Genomic DNA, 20,289 nt, shown 5'->3' on the forward strand with positions numbered 1-20,289 from the left:
TACTCTACTATTCTTCAGTTTTTAAAAAAATCTTAGTTATAAAATAAATAAATCCTGATGATGTAATATACAGCATGGTGACTATAGTTAATAATACATATTGTATATTTGAAAGTTGCTAAAAGAATTGATCTTAAAAGTTTTCATCACAAGAAAAAAATTGTAACTATGTGTGGTGATGATGTTGACTTATTGTGGTAATCATTTCACAGTATATACAAACATTAAATCATTATGGTGTACACCTGAAACTGATATAATGCCTTATGTCAATTATATTCCAATTAGGAAAAGAATTTAGGCCTGTACATCTGAGTATTTTCTCAAAAGAATAAATAAAAATGTTTCAAACTTGTCTAAATTTCAAATAATTCATAAAAACCAAAAATAATTCTTGGCTCTTCTCACAAATTTATTCTTCTGCCACCTGGTTTTCTACTGACAAACTTTAGAATCAGTATGACATAATCCAAAAAGAAAGTCATAATCCAAAGAAAATCTCACATGGATTTTGTTTAAAAATTGCGTTAAGTAGAAAATTGCAGTACATAGAAAGTGTATAAAATAGATATCAGAAATGACATCTGTACAATAAAGAATCTTCTCATTCAGAAATAGAATATTTCTGCAAATTTATTCCCATTTTCTTTTCTATCCTTGAGTTTAGTTTTATAGTGCTGTTACTATAGTCATGAATATTTGTGATTCAGTTTATTCTTAGTGAATTTTTTTTTTTACCATTTTGTGGTTGTTGTAAGCAGAATATTTTCCCCCATTGTAATTTCTATCTGATTATTTCTGAGAAGTAGGAATACAAATTGATTTTTGGATATTTATTTTGTGTCCATGACAACTTACTGAATTCTTTTTCTAATTCTAATATTTTGTTGATTTTCTTGGTTCTCCTAAGTAGATAATCTCATCATCTGAAAAAATAACATGATTACCATCATTTTAAAATACTCCACCCCTCTTATTGCAATGGGCATGATGTCTAGTTCAATATCGACTAATATTGATATTAATAGTGGGAATGGTGAGCAATGAAGACTTAAATTTAAAACATAATTTGTTCTTTAGTCTCTAAGTTGTGTCCAACACTTTGAGACCCCATAAACTGTAGCCTGCCAGGCTCCTCTGTCCATGGTATTTCCCAGGCAAGAATACTGGAGTGGATAGCCATGCCCTTCTCCAGGGGATCTTCCCAAGTCAGGGACTGAACCCGAGTCTCCTGTATTGCAGGTGAATTCTTTACCACTGTCCCACAAGGGAAGCCCCAAAACATAATACCATTTACAATTGCTGCAAAGAAAATGAAATAATTAGGTATAAATTTAATAATACATGTATAAAACATATATACTGAGCACTACAAAACATTGAGGAAAAGAACCAGAGAAGACTCAACATAGTAAAGGTTTGATATACAGATATCAAACACTTGATATCCACAAAAGTATATACTTTGATGTACAGATTGATGCAATTCTTATAAAAATTCCAGCAATATTACAGATATAGACAAGATTATTCTAAAATTTATATGGAAAGGCAAAAGAACTAGAATAGCTTAAAACAACTTGGAAAATGAATGACATGGGAGGAATCACTCTACCAAATCTCAAGGAGTCAAAAATGTGATGTTGGGTAGAAAATAAATATGTAGATCAACAGAACAAAATAGAAAACCCAGAGATAGTTGCACACTTATTTTTTAAAATTACAAAAGTAATTCAGTGGAAGAGGGATTGTCTTAAGAAATTTTGCTGAAGCAACTCGATATCCATAGGCTCCCCCAAAAGAACATTGAACTAAACCTCATGTGCGTGCTAAGTTGCTTCAGTCATGTCCGACTTTGTGCAATCCCATAGACTGTAGCCTGCCAGGCTCCTCTGTCTGTGGGATTCTCCAGACAAGAATACTGGAATGGGTTTCCAGGCCTTCCTCCAGGGCATCTTCCTAACCCAGAGATTGAACCCATGTCTTTTACGTCTCCTGCACTGTCAGATGGGTTCTTTACCACTAGCCCTACCTTGGAAGCCCCCTAAATCTCATACCTAACACAAAAAGTAATTCAAATGGGTCATAGATTTAAATGTAAAACATAAAAATTTAAAACTGGGCATGCTGAAGAGTTCATAAACATGACACTGAAAGGGCAACCCACTAAAAAATAGATAAATTAGACTTCATCAAAATTTTTAAGTTTCACTCTGCAAGAGTGCTTACTTAGAGGATGATCTTAGGGTTCAATATGAAGATTAACATTTTTAGGGCCAGGCACTGGGATTTAAAGTTAGTTTATTATTAAAAAGCAAGCTTGTTGAGCTTAACTTTAGTGGCAAGAAGGAAGGGACAGTGAAACAAGGAGTATACAGAAGTAATCAACTCTAGTCAACTGCCCCATTTCCAAATATAGAGAGGAGAGAAGAGATTATAAAACTGTAGCGGTTTACAGATGTATAAAAATTATCTGAGAAGACAAATGAATGTCTCTTAAACATCTGAAAACTTCTTTCATAAATAAACACATAAAGTGAAATCTTTCATAAAGCAAAAGGCAAAGGAGGAAAGGAAAGATATACTCATTTGAATGCGGAGTTCCAAAGAATAGCGAGGAAGGATAAGAAAGCCTTCCTCAGTGCTCACTGCAAAGAAATAAGGAAAACAATAGAATGAGAAAGACTAGAGATCTCTTCAAGAAAATTAGAGATACCAAGGGAACATTTCATGCAAAGATGGGCACAATAAAAGACAAAAATGGTATGGGCCTAACAGAAGCAGAAGATATTAAGAAGTGGTGGCAAGAATACACAGAAAAACTACACAAAAAAGATCTTCATGACACACATAACCATGACGGTGTGATCACTCACCAAGAGCCAGACACTCTGGAATGTGAAGTCAAGTGGGCCTTAGGAAGCATCACTACAAACAAAGCTAGTGGAGGTGATGGAATTCCAGTTGAGCTACTTCAAATCCTGAAAGATGATGCTGTGAAAGTGCTGCACTCAATATGCCAGCACATTTGGAAAACTCAGCAGTGGCCACAGGACTGGAAAAGGTCAGTGTTCATTCCAATCCCAAAGAAAGGCAATGCCACGGAATGATCAACCTACTGCACAATTGCACTCATTTCACATGCTAGTAAAGTAATCCTCAAAATTCTCCAAGCCAGGCTTCAGCAATACATGAACCATGAACTGCCAGATGTTCAAGCTGGATTTAGAAAAGGCAGAGGAACCAGAGATCAAATTGCCAACATCCACTGGATCATTGAAAAAGCAAGAGAGTACCAGAAAAATATCTATTTCTGTTTTATTTACTAAGCCAAAGCCTTTGACTGTGTGGATCACAACAAACTGTGGAAAATTCTTAACAGATGGGAATAAGACCACCTGACCTTCCTCTTAAGAAGTCTATATGCAGGTCAGGAAGCAACAGTTAGAACTGTACATGGAAAAACAGACTGGTTCCCAATTGGGAAAGGAGTACGTCAAGGCTGTATATTGTCACCTTGCTTATTGAACTTATATGCAGAGTACAGAATGCGAAATGCCTGGCTGGATGAAGCACAAGCTGGAATCAAGATTGCCGGGAGAAATATCAATAACCTCAGATATGCAGATGACACCACCCTTATGGCAGAAAGTGAAGAACTAAAGAGCATCTTGATGAAAGTGAAAGAGGAGAATGAAAAAGCTGGCTTAAAGCTCAACATTCAAAAAACGAAGATCATGGCATCTGGTCCCATCACTTCATGGCAAATAGATGGGGAAACAGTGGAAACAGTGACAGACTTTGTTTATTTGGGCTCCAAAATCACTGCATATGGTGACTGCAGCCATGAAATTAAAAGACACTTGTTCCTTGAAAGGAAAGCTATGACCAACTTAGACAGCATATTAAAAAGCAGAGATATTACTTTGCCAGCAAAGGTCCGTCTAGTCAAGGCTATGGTTTTTCCAGTAGTCATGTATGGATGTGAGAGTTGGACTATAAAGAAAGCTGAGCACCAAGGAATTGATGCTTTTGAACTGTGGTGTTGGAGAAGACTCTTGAGAGTCCCTTGGACTGCAAGGAGATCCAACCAGTCCATCCTAAAGGAGATCAGTCCTGGAAGTTCATTGGAAGGACTGATGCTGAAGCTGAAATTCCAATACTTTGGCCACCTGATGCAAAGAGCTGACTCATTGGAAAAGACCCTGATACTGGGAAAGATTGAAGGCTGGAGGAGAAGGGGACGACAGAGGACAAGATGGTTGGATGACATCACCCACTTGACGGACATGAGTTTGAGCAAGCTCTGCAAGTTGGTGATGGACAGGGAAGTCTGGTATGCTGCAGTCCATGGGGTCGTGAAGAGTCGGACATGATTGAGCGACTGAACTAAACTGAAAGAAACACGTGTGAATTTTAAGAGCAATACCTTTTTCACTTATTAGTGGGGCAAATGTCTATGTTTCCTAACCATCTGCTGGCAAGACTGTGGTGTCATTGGCTGATGGGAGAGCAAAATGGCCACCCTGGTTCCTCCTTGGACCTGCCATGCTTGCTCTACCTCAGGGCCTCTGCACTGGCTGCTTCCTCTACCTGAAACTTGACTTTCTCCTTCTAGTCAATCAAGGACCCAGCTCCTTTTCCTTTCCTCGATGAGGTCTCCCTGATTGCCCGGCCCCCCCACCAACCTCAGCATTACACTCATTTTCCTCATAGTGCTCCTCTTTATCTGTTTTTCTCTCTTCAGCTAGATCAGAGATTAGCAATTTTTTCCTGAAAAGGGCCAGATAATAAATAGCTTAGGCTTTGTGAGCTCTATGGTCTCCCTTGCAACTCCTCATCTCTGCTGTTGTAACACTAAAGAGCCATCATCAGTGTGTAAGTGAGCAAGCGTGACTGTTTTGTTTGTTTGTTTGTTTTGGTGGCCTGTACAGGGAGCGTGACAGTTTCATGAAGCTTTATTTGCAGACACTGAGGTCTGAATTTCATGTTAATTTTCAACTGTCACAAATTCTTCTTTTGATTTTTTTCCAATCACTTAGAAATGTGTAAACCATTCTTAGCTTGGAGGATAAACAAAAAGGCAGTGGGCTGAATTTGGCTGGCAGGTCATATTTCGCCCTTTCTTGTGCAACTTCAGGGATTATTGTCTGCGTGATCTGCTGCTACATCCCCAGCACCTAGGACAGCACCTGGCTGCCAGCAGGCTCTGGGAGATGTTTCCTGAGTGAGCCAGTGAAGGGATCTATGCGAGTTTTGTAGCTAGCTACTGAAGGGGCAGAGAAGTGGGTGAACAGATAAGAGCCACTACAGTCCTCCTGTCCGTTTACCCATGTGAACCTGGGAAGGCTCCCCTAAGAAGTCCCAGAAAGAAATGAAATACTGATGCTAGAGTTGCAATTTAGCGTCTTTATTCTTCCCCTTTAGCTCAACGGTGATCCTGACAAACAGCTTCTACAAGGAGGAGGCAGAAAAGACTGGACAGGGCAGGGATTCCCCAAGGACCGAGCCTCCTCCTCCTCCTCCTGTAGGGGTGGGGTTGGGGTTAGAGTCATGATCTGAGCTTGGCATCCCCTGAGGAAGAAGGGAGTGAACCACTCTTCAGCCTGTGGCCATGTTGATGGGAACCAGGAGAGCAGTCCATCTCCCTCCATGTGCACAGGTGGATGCACACTGGGGCCCAGGTGAAGCAGGGCTTGGTCAGTGTCCAGATACATGGCTCTGGCCTGTGGCCCAGTTGGCAAACATGAAACCTAGGCTGATCGCCATGAAGAGGACCCCCAAGACACCAAAACACAGAGCCTGTGGGTGAGAGGGAAAAAAGATGGGGCTGGGTGTGTACCTACACCCAAGCTCCTCCATCCCCTCCAGGGAGTGCCACATTCATTCCTGATCCTCCTTTTCTGCTCTCTCTCCTTTAAAACCAACCCCTTCCTGTGACTCCTCCTTCCATCTTCCTAGAATTCTTTAGGGAGTACTCTCCCCCATCTTCCTTGAAAATGTTTCTAACTTCTCCTGATAGTGCTCCTTCCATCTGTCTGAAGAATGCTTCCTCCATGCCAGCCCCTTCTTAAGTGCTTGCTATCTTCTCAAACCCATCTTGTGCTCTGTCTGCTCAGCTTCTTCCTATGACAATCTTCTTCATCCTTCTAGACCATCTGCCCTCTCTCCTCCAAGCCCCCTCTTGAAGATGTTCCTTCAACCTTTAGCCATCCTTTAATGCTCCCTCCTCAGAATGCTCCCTCTTTCCCCAGCCCTCCCCTGGAATGCTCACCTGGATCTTGGGCCAGGAGTAGAGGGGCTCCACCTCAGAGGGCACAATGCGGAGGTAGAAAATGCTGGGAAGGATGAAAATGAGGCTGGGGGCTGAGGTAGACCCTGAAGAACAAGCAGGAAGGAAAGAAGCAATGTAAGATTGGGGTACAAGGCCCATATTAGGTGGGGTCTGGAACTAGGGCTGGGGATACAGACCGATAACCCCAAAAATATCCCGGATGGTTGGCACACAGATGACGAGAACATTGACCAAGACAAGCAGGATCAGTGCTATGGCCACATGGCGTGGCCAGCTGAAGGCCTTGCTTGGAAAAAGTAGCTGCTGCAGAGCCCGGCGGATCTGTGACCAGAGTACAGTAGGATGAGGGTCAGGGCTCAAGCACTGCCTCCCCTTCTATGTATTTATCTGTCTCTAACACCACCCATAGTCTGAGACCCCTGATTTCTCATCCATCTGACTCTACCTCCACTCTGTCTGACCATCCATCTGTGCCTCCACCTTCTAAATGAGCATCCTGCGTCCCTCCTGCTTGACAGTCTGTGACCCTTCTGGGTGATCATCCACCTATGCTTCCACTCACTGTCTGAAATCTTGTCCTCTTCTATCCAACTATGTCTGCCTCTTCCTTCCTGACCACCCACATGTCCTTCCACCCTGAGGTCCCTGCCCCTCTGTCCTCATCTGATGATTTCCATCTCCCTCCTCTGTCTGCTCAGCCAACCTCTCCATCAGGGAGCCTTGTCCCTCCTACACCTCACTCCTTCTGTCTCCATCTTTTATCTGTCCATCCCTATTTCTTCATCTTGAATATCCATCTACCTATGCTTCTACCCTCTGTCTACTCCTGCTTCCCTCTTCTGTCTAGTCAGACATCTGTGCCTCCTCCCTCGAAATGACCAACCCTGTTCTTCTGATTCTTTATATTCTGCCATTGATGTCCCCCTTGTGTCTGACCATCTATTTTAGCCCTCTCTGTCCATCTGACAACTCTATCTTCCCTGTCTGTCCATCCCAGCCTCCTCTATCCATCCATCCATCCACTCCTACCTCCACCCTCCATCCAAACATTCCTGCCTACACCCTCTACCCATCCATCCACGCCCCTCCACCCTGGAGGCCCACCCTCGGCCCCAACATACAGGGAACAGCACGACTGGCACCGTGAGAGTCACAGCGAGCAGCACCGCTAGACGCACACAGAGGATGAGCAGGTCATGCTGGCTGTACATGTGCAGCATCTCCGCCTCCACGCTGCCTGGGACATGGGACACAGGAGATGGGATGTGATTGGAGCACCAGGACCAGTGTCCCAGAAACATATATGTGTGCACACACATACACACGCACATACAGACAGTGGCAAAATCTCCATGCAGGGTGTGTATAGTCCCTTTGGAAACCGAGGGGTCTGAAAGCATGCAGGGAAAGTGCTGAGGCTCCTGCCTAGTAATCACCCAGTCCCCACCCTAGCTCTCTACCCAACCCTGGCCCCAGCCCCACTCACTGTAGAAGGTGAGGTATCCAAAGGTCGCCGTGAGCCCATACATACAGAACATGGCCCCAATGGACACGTTGGCCACAGCCTGCATTCTGCGCTTGGAGGGCCTGAGGTATAGAGGTCATAGAACTGTCATGTCCAGACCCATGGACTTGGTCCAGGCCCCTCAGAACCAGCCCCTATCCTCTAGAGTCTTCCCAGAGCTGATGTTCAGCTGGTACACACTGGGATGCCCATCTCTGCCTCCCCTGTATTAGCCACACCTCCCTTCTCTATCCATCCCTCTCACCCCATATAACCAACTCTGCCTATTTCTTTGCCCATCTCTGTCTCTCTTTTTCATTTGACTGTCACAGTCTCTCCCTCCATTCTGATTATCCACACTGTCTCCCTGATTGATCATTCATACATTCCTCCCATCATCATATCATCCCTGCCCTTTCTTTGCACATCCATATCCCTCTCCATCTGACCTTCCCCATCTCCCCATCCCATCCACACAGCCTCTCCATTTGTCCATTCACACTTGTATTGGATGTTAACAGGGTAGAATACTTAAGCCCCAATTAGTAAACAGTCACTGTGTTGCACCCCCCAAGGCCTCCTGGCCACCTCAAACCCCTCCCTTGGCACAATCTGGCCACAATCGAGCTGTACAGTACCAAGACTATGATAGACATTATGACTATCACCCCACCTGCTGCCCTATCACCCATGCCCACTTGCCTGCCCACTCACCGGCAGAGTTCTGTGTAGATGGGCAGCACTTCAGGGTGGCAGACAAAGGCAAAAGCCATAATGGGCACTGTGTAGAACATCTGAGGGAATGGTCCAAGTACAAGAGATTAGAGTATAAGGGTTCCATCTTCTCCTCCCCAGCCCCCCCAGCCCCACCAGTGCCTTCCACATCAGACACATGGAAGCCCCTGATGTCCAATACCTGGCTCCACTCTAAGCAGAGTGCAGTGTGGGACAAAACCAGAGGACCTGCGTGCAGTGCAAGGCATAGACATATGCCAGCACACCAACCTGTGAGTCAGCTGTGAACATCTGGGCCTCACAGCTTGTGTTGAGCCCCTGGATGGGAAGGCTTGGGGAGCTCTTGCTCTCCACTGCTGTTTCATTGTGGCCTACAGTGCAGCCAAGCTGGAACTTCTTATAGATGACCTGGAGGAGGGAGGGTGGGGAAGTGAGGTCATGGGGAAGGCTATGTCCCAATGCCCTAAACCCTTTCTGTACTTTTGCATGTCCTTCTCCCTCAGACTCACCGAAATGAGGAAAAACAGCATACAGGTCAGAGAGAGACCACTGGTATATCCCAGGTAGCCTGCAAGGGGCAATATACAGAGTCTCAGAAATCAAGGGAACCCCCCCCCCAAGCAAATATCAACCCCCTAGTCTGACCTTCAATTCAAGGCCCCCTCACCCCAATTTTGCCACACTTTGCACAAACTTCCACCTGGACCAGCCCCCCAACACTTGAAAAACTCCTATTCATCTGTTAAAACCCACACAAAACAAGCTCTCCCCTGGTATTCCACAGCCCTTGAAAATTGAGATTCTTTGAATCTGGCTCCCCTTCTTTAATTCCATCATGCAAATGACCAAGGCAGGAAGCCTCTTACCCAAGTGTCTCATGAGGGCCAGTGGCAGGATGATTAAAACACTGACAATGATGATAAGGAGGTTTCCCTTCAAGAACCAGTCCCTAAGGAGACAGGCAAACATAGTGACTAACTGCCTACCAAAGAAAACTGTCAAGCAGACACTCATAGAAGACAGCCAGACAGGTTTCTGCACACAGTCAGGAGAGATGAGCTGACCCCTCCAGGTAGTTACAGGGACAAATGGCACAACAGGAATGACAGAAACAGCCAGACAGATTATCAGACTATCAGCCACACACTATCAGAGGGATATAGCTGGGAACACACACATAGCTGGACAAACTATGTCATCAGACCTCAAGTGGATATACAGTCAAATGGGCAAACAACAGCCCACAACAGCCAGATTCGCAGTGTCCAACACAAGGTACCAGACACAGAGTGAGTCATGACCCTGATATGTCTAACAGGTAGAACAGCAGTCTGATGATCTCTCGATGATCAGCAGACGCGACAAAAAGTCAGAAACATATATGTGTGATTGTTTGAACAACTCAAGTTTTGTTGAGCACTTGAAAGTAGTTGAGCTGATTTGGCCAGAGTCAAAGATGGAAATTGAAACAGAATTAGCCAGCTGGCCATGCTGTTGGAAACAAGCTCAAAGAAAGAGAGGGATCTGTACAGGTATTGGAGCGAGGTGTCCAGGCAGGATAGTCTGTTAATACAGAATTGGCTGAACAATTGTTCATTTCTTCAAAGAATTTTATTAAATAGCGCTTAATATGTTCCAGGCATTCACATATTCTCTTCCTACTAGACACACAGTTACAAATAAGCAAAGCACCACTGGTCATATATGCAGTGGGAGCTAATTATAATAATGAGACACATCTAGTCACATAGACTGTTAGCTACCTGAATGGCTTCAGGATCAAACCAAAGATCTAAGAGGGTACCCGGAATGAGCTGTCGCATACAAACAACAGAAAAGATTCAGCCAACAGACGGATGCAGAATTAAACACACAATTGGCTGGGTGTATACTCGGAAAAGGCAAACATACATGGTTGGAACCATAAAACAGAAAACATATATAGTCACAGTTGAGGCTCACACACAAACAGCCAGAAAGAATTTGCCAGAACAATGGTAACCAAGTTAAACACAAAGAGTTAAACACAAATCATTTATACGTTGGAGTAGGAAACAGCAAGCCACTCCAGTATTCTCGCCTGGAAAATTCCACAAACAGAAGAGCCCTAATAAGCTACAGTGCACGAGGTCACAAAGAGTCCAACACGACTGAGTGACTGAGCAGGCACACACATGTATACATAGCTGGTGCCACGGTACACTGCACAAACACGTGCACATACTCTGCTGGAGTCAGGGACCATACACTTACACCTAGACAGATTCAGCCAGGCCAACGGACCCAGAATCAAACAGAATCCACCGGACAGAGAAAGTCAGAGTAAGCAAATGTCAAACACACATGGTTGGAGTCACAGTATATAGGACACAGCTATAGTCAGCTAGCATACAGATGGCCAGAGAATCTGCCAGTACAAGAGTCACAGAATCAAACCCATGGACAGGATTTAGGTCTACTGGATAGGTGTAGCCACAGGGCCAACATGAAAGTACACTGGACACATGGAGTCAGCCAGAACAGTCACAAAAATCAACATGTGGTGTTACTGGACTCCACTAGCCAGAGCAACAGTCACACATACTGCTAGCATCACAGTACACAGGAATCACAGTCTGCCCAAACCGGCCTGCCCAATAGCCTCAAAAATAGAAGACCTGGGAGTCAGCTGGACATAGAGTTGAAGCTAGCAGCCGGACCCCACAGGCAGAATCAGTGGCCTGTGGGTTAGAGCCAAGGGGTGTTGCACACTCACCCCTCAGGGTCCATGTCCAGGAAAGTGGCGATAACCAGGGGAAGTTCGGATTTGATGATGAACAGGTAACTGGACATGGCTGGTGCAGGTGGGGGCAGGTATAAGCAGAAGCATTCCCCTCATCTCCCTCCCACCCCAGGGGAAGCCCACCTCAGCCCACCCTCTCCCCCCAAGCTGACCCCCACCTCTCAGAGTCCTCACCCCCAACATTGTGCAGACAGATGACCGCCGCCACCACTACTTTCCCCGCAGGCCCCAGTGCCCTCTGTCCCAGCTGTTCATAGGCTCGGATGCCTGGAGGGGAGGGGACCAGAAAGGGACAGGTTGTGGGTCCAGGAGGCCAGGCCAGAGGTGGGAGAGCCTCCCAGGGCCAGAGCCTGGGAGCTAGGGAGCTGGGGCTTGGGCTGATTGGGTCTCATTGCTCGGAGCTGAAGGTGAGGGTTAGGCAGTTAGGATTGGGCTTGGGACTGGAGTCTGTCAGGTAGGATCTGTGGCCAGGGAAAAGGTTGGGGGCCAGATGTGGGTAGTGAGGGGTCTTGGGGGTCCTACCATGGCTTCACTTCACTGAAGCCATGGTAGGAATGAAGTCTGAGATCTGGGGCTGTGGTAGCTTGGGAGCTGGGGGGGGTAGTCTTGGGTTGTGGGGCTGGCTTCCTTGCTAAGTAAGCCGGAGACTGAGGGTGGAGTGGAGTGGTCTGGGAGTAGGGAGAGTCTGAGCAACAGGCTCTGATGGTCAGACCGAGGGCTGAGGATTGGGGCTTGAGAATCTGGGAGCCCAGATAAGGTATGAGACCCAGGGTACAGTCTGGGGTCTGGAGCCCAGAGAGTTGAGTGTGGTGTCTGGGGTTCTGGATCCAAGTTCTGAGGGGCCGGTCTTGGGTCTGCAGGCCAAGGTCTAGGTGAGCTCTGGGTCTCACCTACAACACCAGCACAGGTCAGCAGGAGATGGATGGAGTACGAAGACAGAAGAGCGATGCACAGCAACAAAGCCCTATGGCAGATGGCACTGCTCGGACTTGGCCTCCAGGCCTCCCGGCTGGCCCCACAACACCCAGCCCCCACCCCAGACTGCCTAGGACTCACAGGAAGAGGAGGATCCCCGTGTGGGCCATGGCATAGGCCAGCCCCAGGATGCCGCTGCCCATGATGGCGTTGCTGAGGTTGAACACTGACATTCCAAACGATGTCTTCCCCTCGAACTGCTGGTAAGGGGCAAGGCCCAGGGAACATGGAGAGGGGACCAGGTAAGGAGACTAGGGACGGAGACCAGTGCTGGGGCCTTGGGAAAGGCTAGGGAAGAAGTGATGGGGGCAGGGAGAAACCCAGGAAGGGCCATCAGAAGAAGGAAAAGAATTTGAAGATAGGAAGAAGCTGGGAAAGGGAGAGCGGGGAAGGGAGATTCTAGAGGGGAGCAGCTGGAAGTAGAGAGGAACAGGGGAGGGTGGGGCAGAGACCAGAGGCAAAACAGCAGAAGGGAAAAGCTGGGGAAGAGAGAGCAGTAGGGGAGGGGCTGAGCTGGGCAAGATACAACTGGGATGGGTCCTGTGGGGTCACTCACATCCATGAACTGGGCCGGTTTCCTCCCAGGAGAAGGACTATGGCTGGGCAGGAAGCCCTCATGTTCCTGCCTGCAGGTAAAACAGGCAGAGAAATAAAGGAGGTGATGAGAAGGTAATTAGGACCTCTGACCTTGACCTCTTGGGCCCCTGACTCACTCCACAGCACTTTCAGGGAGGGCTCCGTTCATCTTTGGATCCTGCAGTTCCATCCTGTGGGCAGAGAAATGAGGTGAGGTGGTCAGTTATGGAGCAGGGTGGCTTACAAAGTGGGGCGACCTAGATGAAGGGGACTGGGGCTCTGATGGCGATGGACAGATACAGAAACAGAAACACAGATGAGGCGAGGGGAACAGGGACAGAGGGATGAGAGAGACAGGAAGGAAAGTGGAGAGGATTGGAGACAAGAGGGAGAGGCCGAGGGAGAAAGAGATGGGAGAGAGACAGAAGGGAATCAGAGAGGGAGAGACGCCAACAGTTTACTCATTGAGACACGGAGAAAAAAGAAGGCAACCAGAGATAAAGGGGTAGGGACAGAGACAGAATGAGAGCTACTGACCCCTCAGCAGACGAGATAGCCATCTGGAGTGGGGACAGCCTCTCCTCTCAGACCCCAGACTCACTCTCTCTTGCTCTCGATTTCTCTCCTTCCCCGGTCCCCTGAGCACCTCCCCCTTCCCTCCACCCTCACCGTGTGGTTAGGCCTCTCACTCCTTACAGGGACACGTGTCGACCCGACTGCCCCACCCCTCCTAACGCCCCCTACCCCCCTCCTCCCCGCCTGGGCCGCCAGCCTGAGCAAGAGCTGATGCAACCTGTTGAAGGGGCTGGGGATGGGGTGGGGGGCAGGCTCGGCGACCCCAGCCCCGCCGGGGACAGGACACGGCAAACTGCTCTCTGCCACAACTCTGAATATCCTCACTAGAGGCCAAAGGCAATTCTTCAAACTGAACCCCCTTCCAGGGATAGAAGTGACCCGGGGACTCCCAATTAATTCCCCTCCTAGGGACTAGAGAGGTATTCTCCAGGACCTTTGTCAAGTCTTATACACCCCTATTTTAGTAGAAGTCACTTTAGAGACACTTCCAGGCTTGAGATTGTTTCTGGACTTGGGGTGTCTCAGGAACCTCACCTGAGCCCTAATTTCCCCTCGTGAGAAGAGGTCCCTCAGACAGTCATCAAAAACCCACTCCCAGTGCCTGATGTGTTTCCTGGGGTGGGGTGTCCCTGCAATCCCCATGCAAGCTTGGAGTCCCCCTTTTCTGGACAGAGTGTCTCTAAAGAAACCCCCATCCCTGAACTCACTTCCTGGGAATACCGTATCTCAGAAAACCCCATTCAAGGTCCCCATCATCACTAAAACTGCCTCCAGGAAACCCCCTACCCAAGCCCTGAATCCCCTCCGTGGGTCAGGGAAGGTTCTCAAGGAGCCCCATCGTCAAGTGTGAGCACCCTTTCAAGACTCCCACCCACTCCTGGATTCATTTCCTGGGATCCGGGTACCAAAAGGACTCCCCCTCCCATTTAATTCCTCACTAGGACTAAAAAAATCTCCAGGGAACCCCTGAGCCCCCTCCCGGGACCCCTGTTCGTGCCTTGGCATCTCAGGAGCCCCCTCGATGGCCAGCACCCCCTCCTCACCTCCCTGCTCCTCTCAGCTCTTGAAGCGGCAACTCAGAACTGGGGCTCTGGGACCCCGCCACTGGGCGGCAGGGCTCCCACTCAGCCAGACCCTGCCTTCGCCTGCCCTCTGACCAATCAACACCTCAGGTTTTGTCGGTGGCTAATCAGCACTGCCGGTGCTCCATCTGCCCCGCGGTTTTTTTTTTTTTTTTTTTTCCCCTGTAGAGTTTTAACTTTAATTCAGTTTCCCTCTTCTTGTTCTGGGTGGCAGAAAGAGAGGGGTTGCCTCCCTTCATCTGAACCCACGTTGAAGTAAACAGGTTTCCCGGGCAGGCGGTGGAGGTGGACTGAAAGATCAAGAGAACAGACCCACATCTAGAGAGAGGAAAAGACAGACAGACGGAACTGACTCAGGTCAGACACATGGCAGAATGGAATGGGTGGCAGGAGGAGAGACAGAGACAGGAAGAGAAGTGACCTCAAATAGAGACGAGCAGGCAGAAGAAACAGCACAAGGACAGAAAACAAGAAGGGATAGAAAGACATGGGGAGTGTGAGGGAGTGACAGGCAGCGGGGCAGTAAGGGGAGAAAGACTCAGAAACGGTGGGCAGGGAGAGGCGCATGCAAGCTCCTGGACAAATGCAGATGGACAGGTGGACACAGCCAGACACATCCACAAACAGAGATTAGGAACAGACACACTGGCCCAAAGGGACAGAGCAAGTGGCTGAGGCTGAAAGACACATAGGGGGGCAGGTGGCAACAGGCAGAGAAAGTCAGATTCAGGCAGAAGAGCAGACAGATGTGAGGACAGCAGTGGGACAGGTGCAGAGAGAGACAGAGCCAGGCCACCACAGGCTGACCTCAGACAGACAGCCCAATGGAGAAAGGACCCTAGATCTTGGGGGGTCCCCAGAGGGAGGCAGGGAGGGAATTTGTAGCTGGGTGGAGAGTGTGGATACAGGCTGTCTAAATTAGGCACGCCCTTAATTCCTGGACCCCAGCCTAGGCGTTGGGTGGAGCCTGTCCACACCCTAACTGAGGAGTCCCACTGTCTGTCTGTCTCTCTTAAATAGGGGTCTGTGTGTTGACTCCATTCAGGCATGTGACAGGCATGTCTGTTTCAGGCGAAGCATGTGTCTCCTGCAGGAAGTCAGGCGGGTATACATGGGGCCCCACTTGACTGGGATGCTTGAGGCCCAGGTGGACAAGAAGCCTCTGTCCTTGCCCCTCCACCCACCTGCCCGCCCCCCACAGGGAGCACAGAATTCCCGGAAAGGCCAGGGGCTGGCTAGGGCTTCAAAGCTAGCCTGGAGGCTTCCACCCCACTGGCAGCGGGAGGAGGGTGAGGGATGGGGCGTTTCCTTCCCCTTAGCAGGAGAGGGACTCTCGAACACCCAGGGATCACAGCCCCATTTAGGGGCTTAGAGATGGAGGCAGACTCACCAGCACCCACAGAGGTACACAAACTCCCATGTAGACTCACAGCCACATACAGAGAACACAGGCTGACTGATTCAAACACACACAGACTGCACATGGAGAGCCAAGGCGATGGGGCAGCTGCACAGAGGGGCTTACTCTTATAAGCATCGTCATCCACAGCCTCAGTGCTGCACACGGAGATAACAGACAATGCTGGAATAGGCTCACACTGCTTTACTGCTACTGCAGACTCACAGATATCATCGTCACCCACAGACTCAGAGCCACTTGAAAGAGACCCAATGGGCAAATCACACACAGACTCAGCCACACACAGATCCAGAGCACACAGACAAATAAAATTCCACGTAACCAACAACATTATACACAGTCCCAGCATCTCCCACACACATGATTGCAGGTTCAGACGACCCTGGAGGCCAACATTCAGGTTCAGCCTCTATAGTGATACCTCTGTGCATGGGAACTTGTGTATGAACTGTGACCACATACAGCTCTCGTCACAGAGAGAGGCACCCACAGCCAGACACGATTGTAGAGACAGAGAAGCCACAGTCACAGATACATGCACAACTGCACTCAGGAAAACAGGTGCACACAGCTGTGTATACACAGCTATTCACACAAATTAAGTCAGGGAAGATGTGCACAGAGAACACACATATAGGCGCATAAACAGGAGAAACAGGGATGCAGAAAGTACACTTACTATCATTACAAAGAGGAAATCCAGAAAATACACCTAAAACTGTTTGAAGAAGAAACAAAGGAGTATTTGCTTGCACCAAAGGAAATACCCTTAGGACACACACTCCAGTATTCTTGTCTGGAGAAGCCTCATGGACAGAGGAGCCTGACGAGCTACAGCCCATGGGGTTGCAAAGAGTTGGACACGACTGACTGACTAAGCACACATAGGGCATACACACCTACAGCCACTCACGAGTAGAGACACAAACATGGTGATAGAGAAGAAAGACACACAGACATCAGAGACAGACACACAGAGAAGAGACAGACTTCTCACCCATGAGCATTACAAAGGAGACATAGAAGCACTCAGAGAACACACACACACAGCCCCACTGAGATGAACTGCACAAGCAGACGGGACCAACACACAGTTGCCAAAAAGGAAACACAAGTTGGATAGGCAACCATGGACACAAGACACAACCAGGCAAGTAACATACTAAGACACATGTGGAGCTCACATACATGTGTTTGTGGCTGGGACCATGTATAGGCGGCTGAGATACCCTCAGGGTATTCACACACCTGCATGCATGCATGCACTCACACACACTACTCCCCTGTCTATTCGGGCCTACTGTCTCTAGTCTCTCTCCTCTTCTCCCCAAGAGCCATTACACACCTGTGCCCCAGGCCAGCCAGGGAAAGAGACACCTGTCAGCAGAGACCTTGGCCCAAATGACTAGGAGGGGGGGGATGGGGACTGGCTAGGCCAGTGTCTAGATTTCAAGAAAAGTCTGAAGTATCCCGTCCAAAGAACTGGTGAAACTTGGACAAAAAACAGATGCCCTCACCCATCACCACCCAGCAACAGCTTCCTACTCTGATCATTGTCCTCCCCTTCCAGGGCCACCCTGGCCTTTAAACATTGCCCAGCACAGGGCCACCCGGGTACATGGCAGGAGGTAGGTCAATAAATGCGTCTTATCAAGTGTCATATTATCATCATTATTATTTTCATTTCTGCCTAGTGAACTCTTCTAGGGGAGGAGCAAGCCTTCATCCGGCTCTACACCCCATCGCTCAGCTAAGTTTCAGGGCACTGCAAATAGCAGGTGTTCCACATATGCTGGTAGGAGGAAAAACAAAGGGAAAGTGAAATCTGGCTGCAGAGGCAGCCTGCTTTAGAAGGAACAGATGTCTTTAAGCTTGACTGAGGCCTTGAGGCTATGCCAGGGATAAGAATGCGGTATTCGTTCATCAAAGTAGGGCCCTTTCTAGGGGTCATTTAAGGCTTTTGTTGGTTCAATAAAGCAGAACCTCATGTGACATTTGGGATTCCTATCGAATCTATTAAAAGTTGGTTTAAGTTCTTGTCAGTTCTTCTAAGCAGACCCCTGCTTTTCATTAAATCACTGCACAGCAGCCTTCAGGGGAGGGAACCATGGAGCAAAGCAGTTAATAGCTTGAGTTTTCCCAGCTCCGCCACTTAGGAGCTGAGTGGCCAGGAGTAAGTCTCAAAATCTCACTGTCAAGCTTCCCACAGGGCTGCTGCTGCTGCTAAGTCGCTTCAGTCATGTCCGACTCTGTGCAACCCCAAGGACGGCAGCCCACCAGGCTCCCCCGTCCCTGGGATTCTCCAAGCAAGAACACTGGAGTGGGTTGCCATTTCCTTCTCCAATGCATGAAAGTGAAAAGTGAAAGCGAAGCCACTCAGTCGTGTCCTACTCTAGGCGACCCCATGGACTGCAGCCCACCAGGCTCCTCCCATGGGATTTTCCAGGCAAGAGTGCTGGAGTGGGGTGCCATTGCCTCCTCACGGGGCTAACTACTGCCTAACTCAGGGCCATGGGGAAGACTGAAGGAATTAGTACAGATAAAGCGCTAAGAACAATGCTTGACATACAGTAATTGCTCAATAACATCTCTGTGAAAGGAATTAATAAACTCTTCTCCGCCAGTGAAAGTAGTCCCCCACTGAGCTGGATTTAGGATTCTAATCTCTCCTTTCAGGCAGGCTCCCCATGGACAACTTTTCTGTCCCTCAAAGCAGCCCCTGGACGGCAAGGCTTCTTGGGTCAGTGTCTGGTCCCCTGCGTCTGGACACCCACCCTCCTCTCCCCGCCTGGACAACCCCCCTCCTGCCCCCGCGTTTCCCTCACGTGGTAAGATGCCCTCCGGCACAGGGCCGGCCTGGCAGCTCCCCTCTCTGACCTTATCTGGAGGCTGAGGGGAGGACAACTTTACACTCAGTGGGGTGCTGGGTGGGAGTTGCAGGCGGACACCTCACTTCGGGAAGAGCCTGGAGAGTTCAGAGCTTGGCTCCTGTCCCCCTATCCCCCCAGCCCTGCTGGAGGAAGCAAGTTTCTTTGCAAAAAGTTAAACATCCTCTTTGTGAGAGGCAAGAAAACAGGACGTGGGAAGCGTCCCACAGGGTAAACCTGGGCCCCCAATGCCTGGCACCTCCTCCTCTCTGTGGAGCAGCGCTTGATGGCTTGAACCCTTGCTTTCTCACACATGCTAACCTCTGAAGGGGGGCCATGTTCCCACTGCCCCCCACAATGCCCTTGAACTCCAGTGACAAACTCTGGCTTCCTCCCTGGCTCTCCAGGGTCTGTGTCTGGCTGTCTACACCTCCTCCCAGGGCCCCACATAAATGCAGAGCACACCACTAGGGAAAGAATGAAGGAACAAAGCAATAAAAGGGTGAATTCAGCAAACATCTATTGAAAACCCACTGTGTGCTGAGCCCTATTCTAGGCGCCAGGGAGGCAACAGTAAACAAAACAAAAGAAACCCCTGCCTAGCAATGCTCACATTTCTAAGGAATGATGAATTGGTTGTTCAGTTCTTTGGATACTCTCCAAGCTCATTCCCACCTCAGGGTCTTTGCACTTGGCGTTCCCTCTGCCTGGAATGCTCTTCCTCCAAATATTCGTAGCAAGTGCTCACCTTCCAGCTCAGCTCAAATGTCACCTCCTCTGAAAGCCTTAGATGACCACACTAAAATAGCAATTCAACCCCTGTTACTCTCCATTCCTTTCATCCTTTATTATTCTTCATAGCTTTTATCACCACCTGACATAACATTATTTATTTATATTTAGTGCAGTTACTTTAGTAAGTAGATATATATAGCAGATCTATATATATATCAGCATATAAATTTATATAAGATGATATATATATTGTACATATACTATACAAAATGCAAAAATATATTCTATATTTCCATATAATGGCATACATGTATTTATTGTAGTTTACTAATATATAATTTATATACCAATAAAAATTAGACATCACTATATATTTCTATGTCACCATATACATAGTAAATGGCATGTGTTTCCATATCTAATATGCATATATACATATCCTCCTTTTCCTCATCTGTAAACGGGGGAAACAGCTATTATTAAACATGAAGTTATATAAACTTACAACTAAATTAAATTCTGAAAGGTGATACTCAAAATTCATCACTTATTATTTTACTACATTTCATTATTCCTATGCTCCTGAGAGAGCATTGATCCCTATTTTATTTGTACAGTTGAGACAACAGACATGGTGCACTACTGCATCTCTTCCACACTCCGTGTTCCGTGACTACACCTTGGTAGGCTGAAATCTGACAAGATAATAGTATGTAAACCATGGAAACTGGCAAATGTTAGA

General features: G+C 47.9%; 1 protein-coding gene across 1 annotated transcript; it reads right to left on the minus strand.

The window, feature by feature from the left end:
• Nucleotides 1-5,700: 5,700 nt before the first annotated feature.
• On the minus strand, nucleotides 5,701-13,427 carry SLC38A5 (solute carrier family 38 member 5). The gene is made up of 16 exons (XM_052663236.1): nucleotides 13,405-13,427; nucleotides 13,005-13,058; nucleotides 12,848-12,917; nucleotides 12,373-12,488; nucleotides 12,207-12,280; nucleotides 11,491-11,583; nucleotides 11,290-11,368; nucleotides 9,401-9,483; nucleotides 9,044-9,102; nucleotides 8,805-8,942; nucleotides 8,514-8,593; nucleotides 7,782-7,882; nucleotides 7,417-7,532; nucleotides 6,472-6,616; nucleotides 6,275-6,378; nucleotides 5,701-5,802 (listed from the first exon to the last, which is right to left on the minus strand). The coding sequence occupies exons 1-16, from the start codon at nucleotides 13,425-13,427 to the stop codon at nucleotides 5,701-5,703; spliced, it is 1,437 nt and encodes a 478-aa protein (XP_052519196.1).
• Nucleotides 13,428-20,289: the final 6,862 nt, after the last annotated feature.

The sequence above is a fragment of the Budorcas taxicolor genome, chromosome X (assembly GCF_023091745.1).
Source record: "Budorcas taxicolor isolate Tak-1 chromosome X, Takin1.1, whole genome shotgun sequence".
NCBI classification, from domain to species: domain Eukaryota; kingdom Metazoa; phylum Chordata; class Mammalia; order Artiodactyla; family Bovidae; genus Budorcas; species Budorcas taxicolor.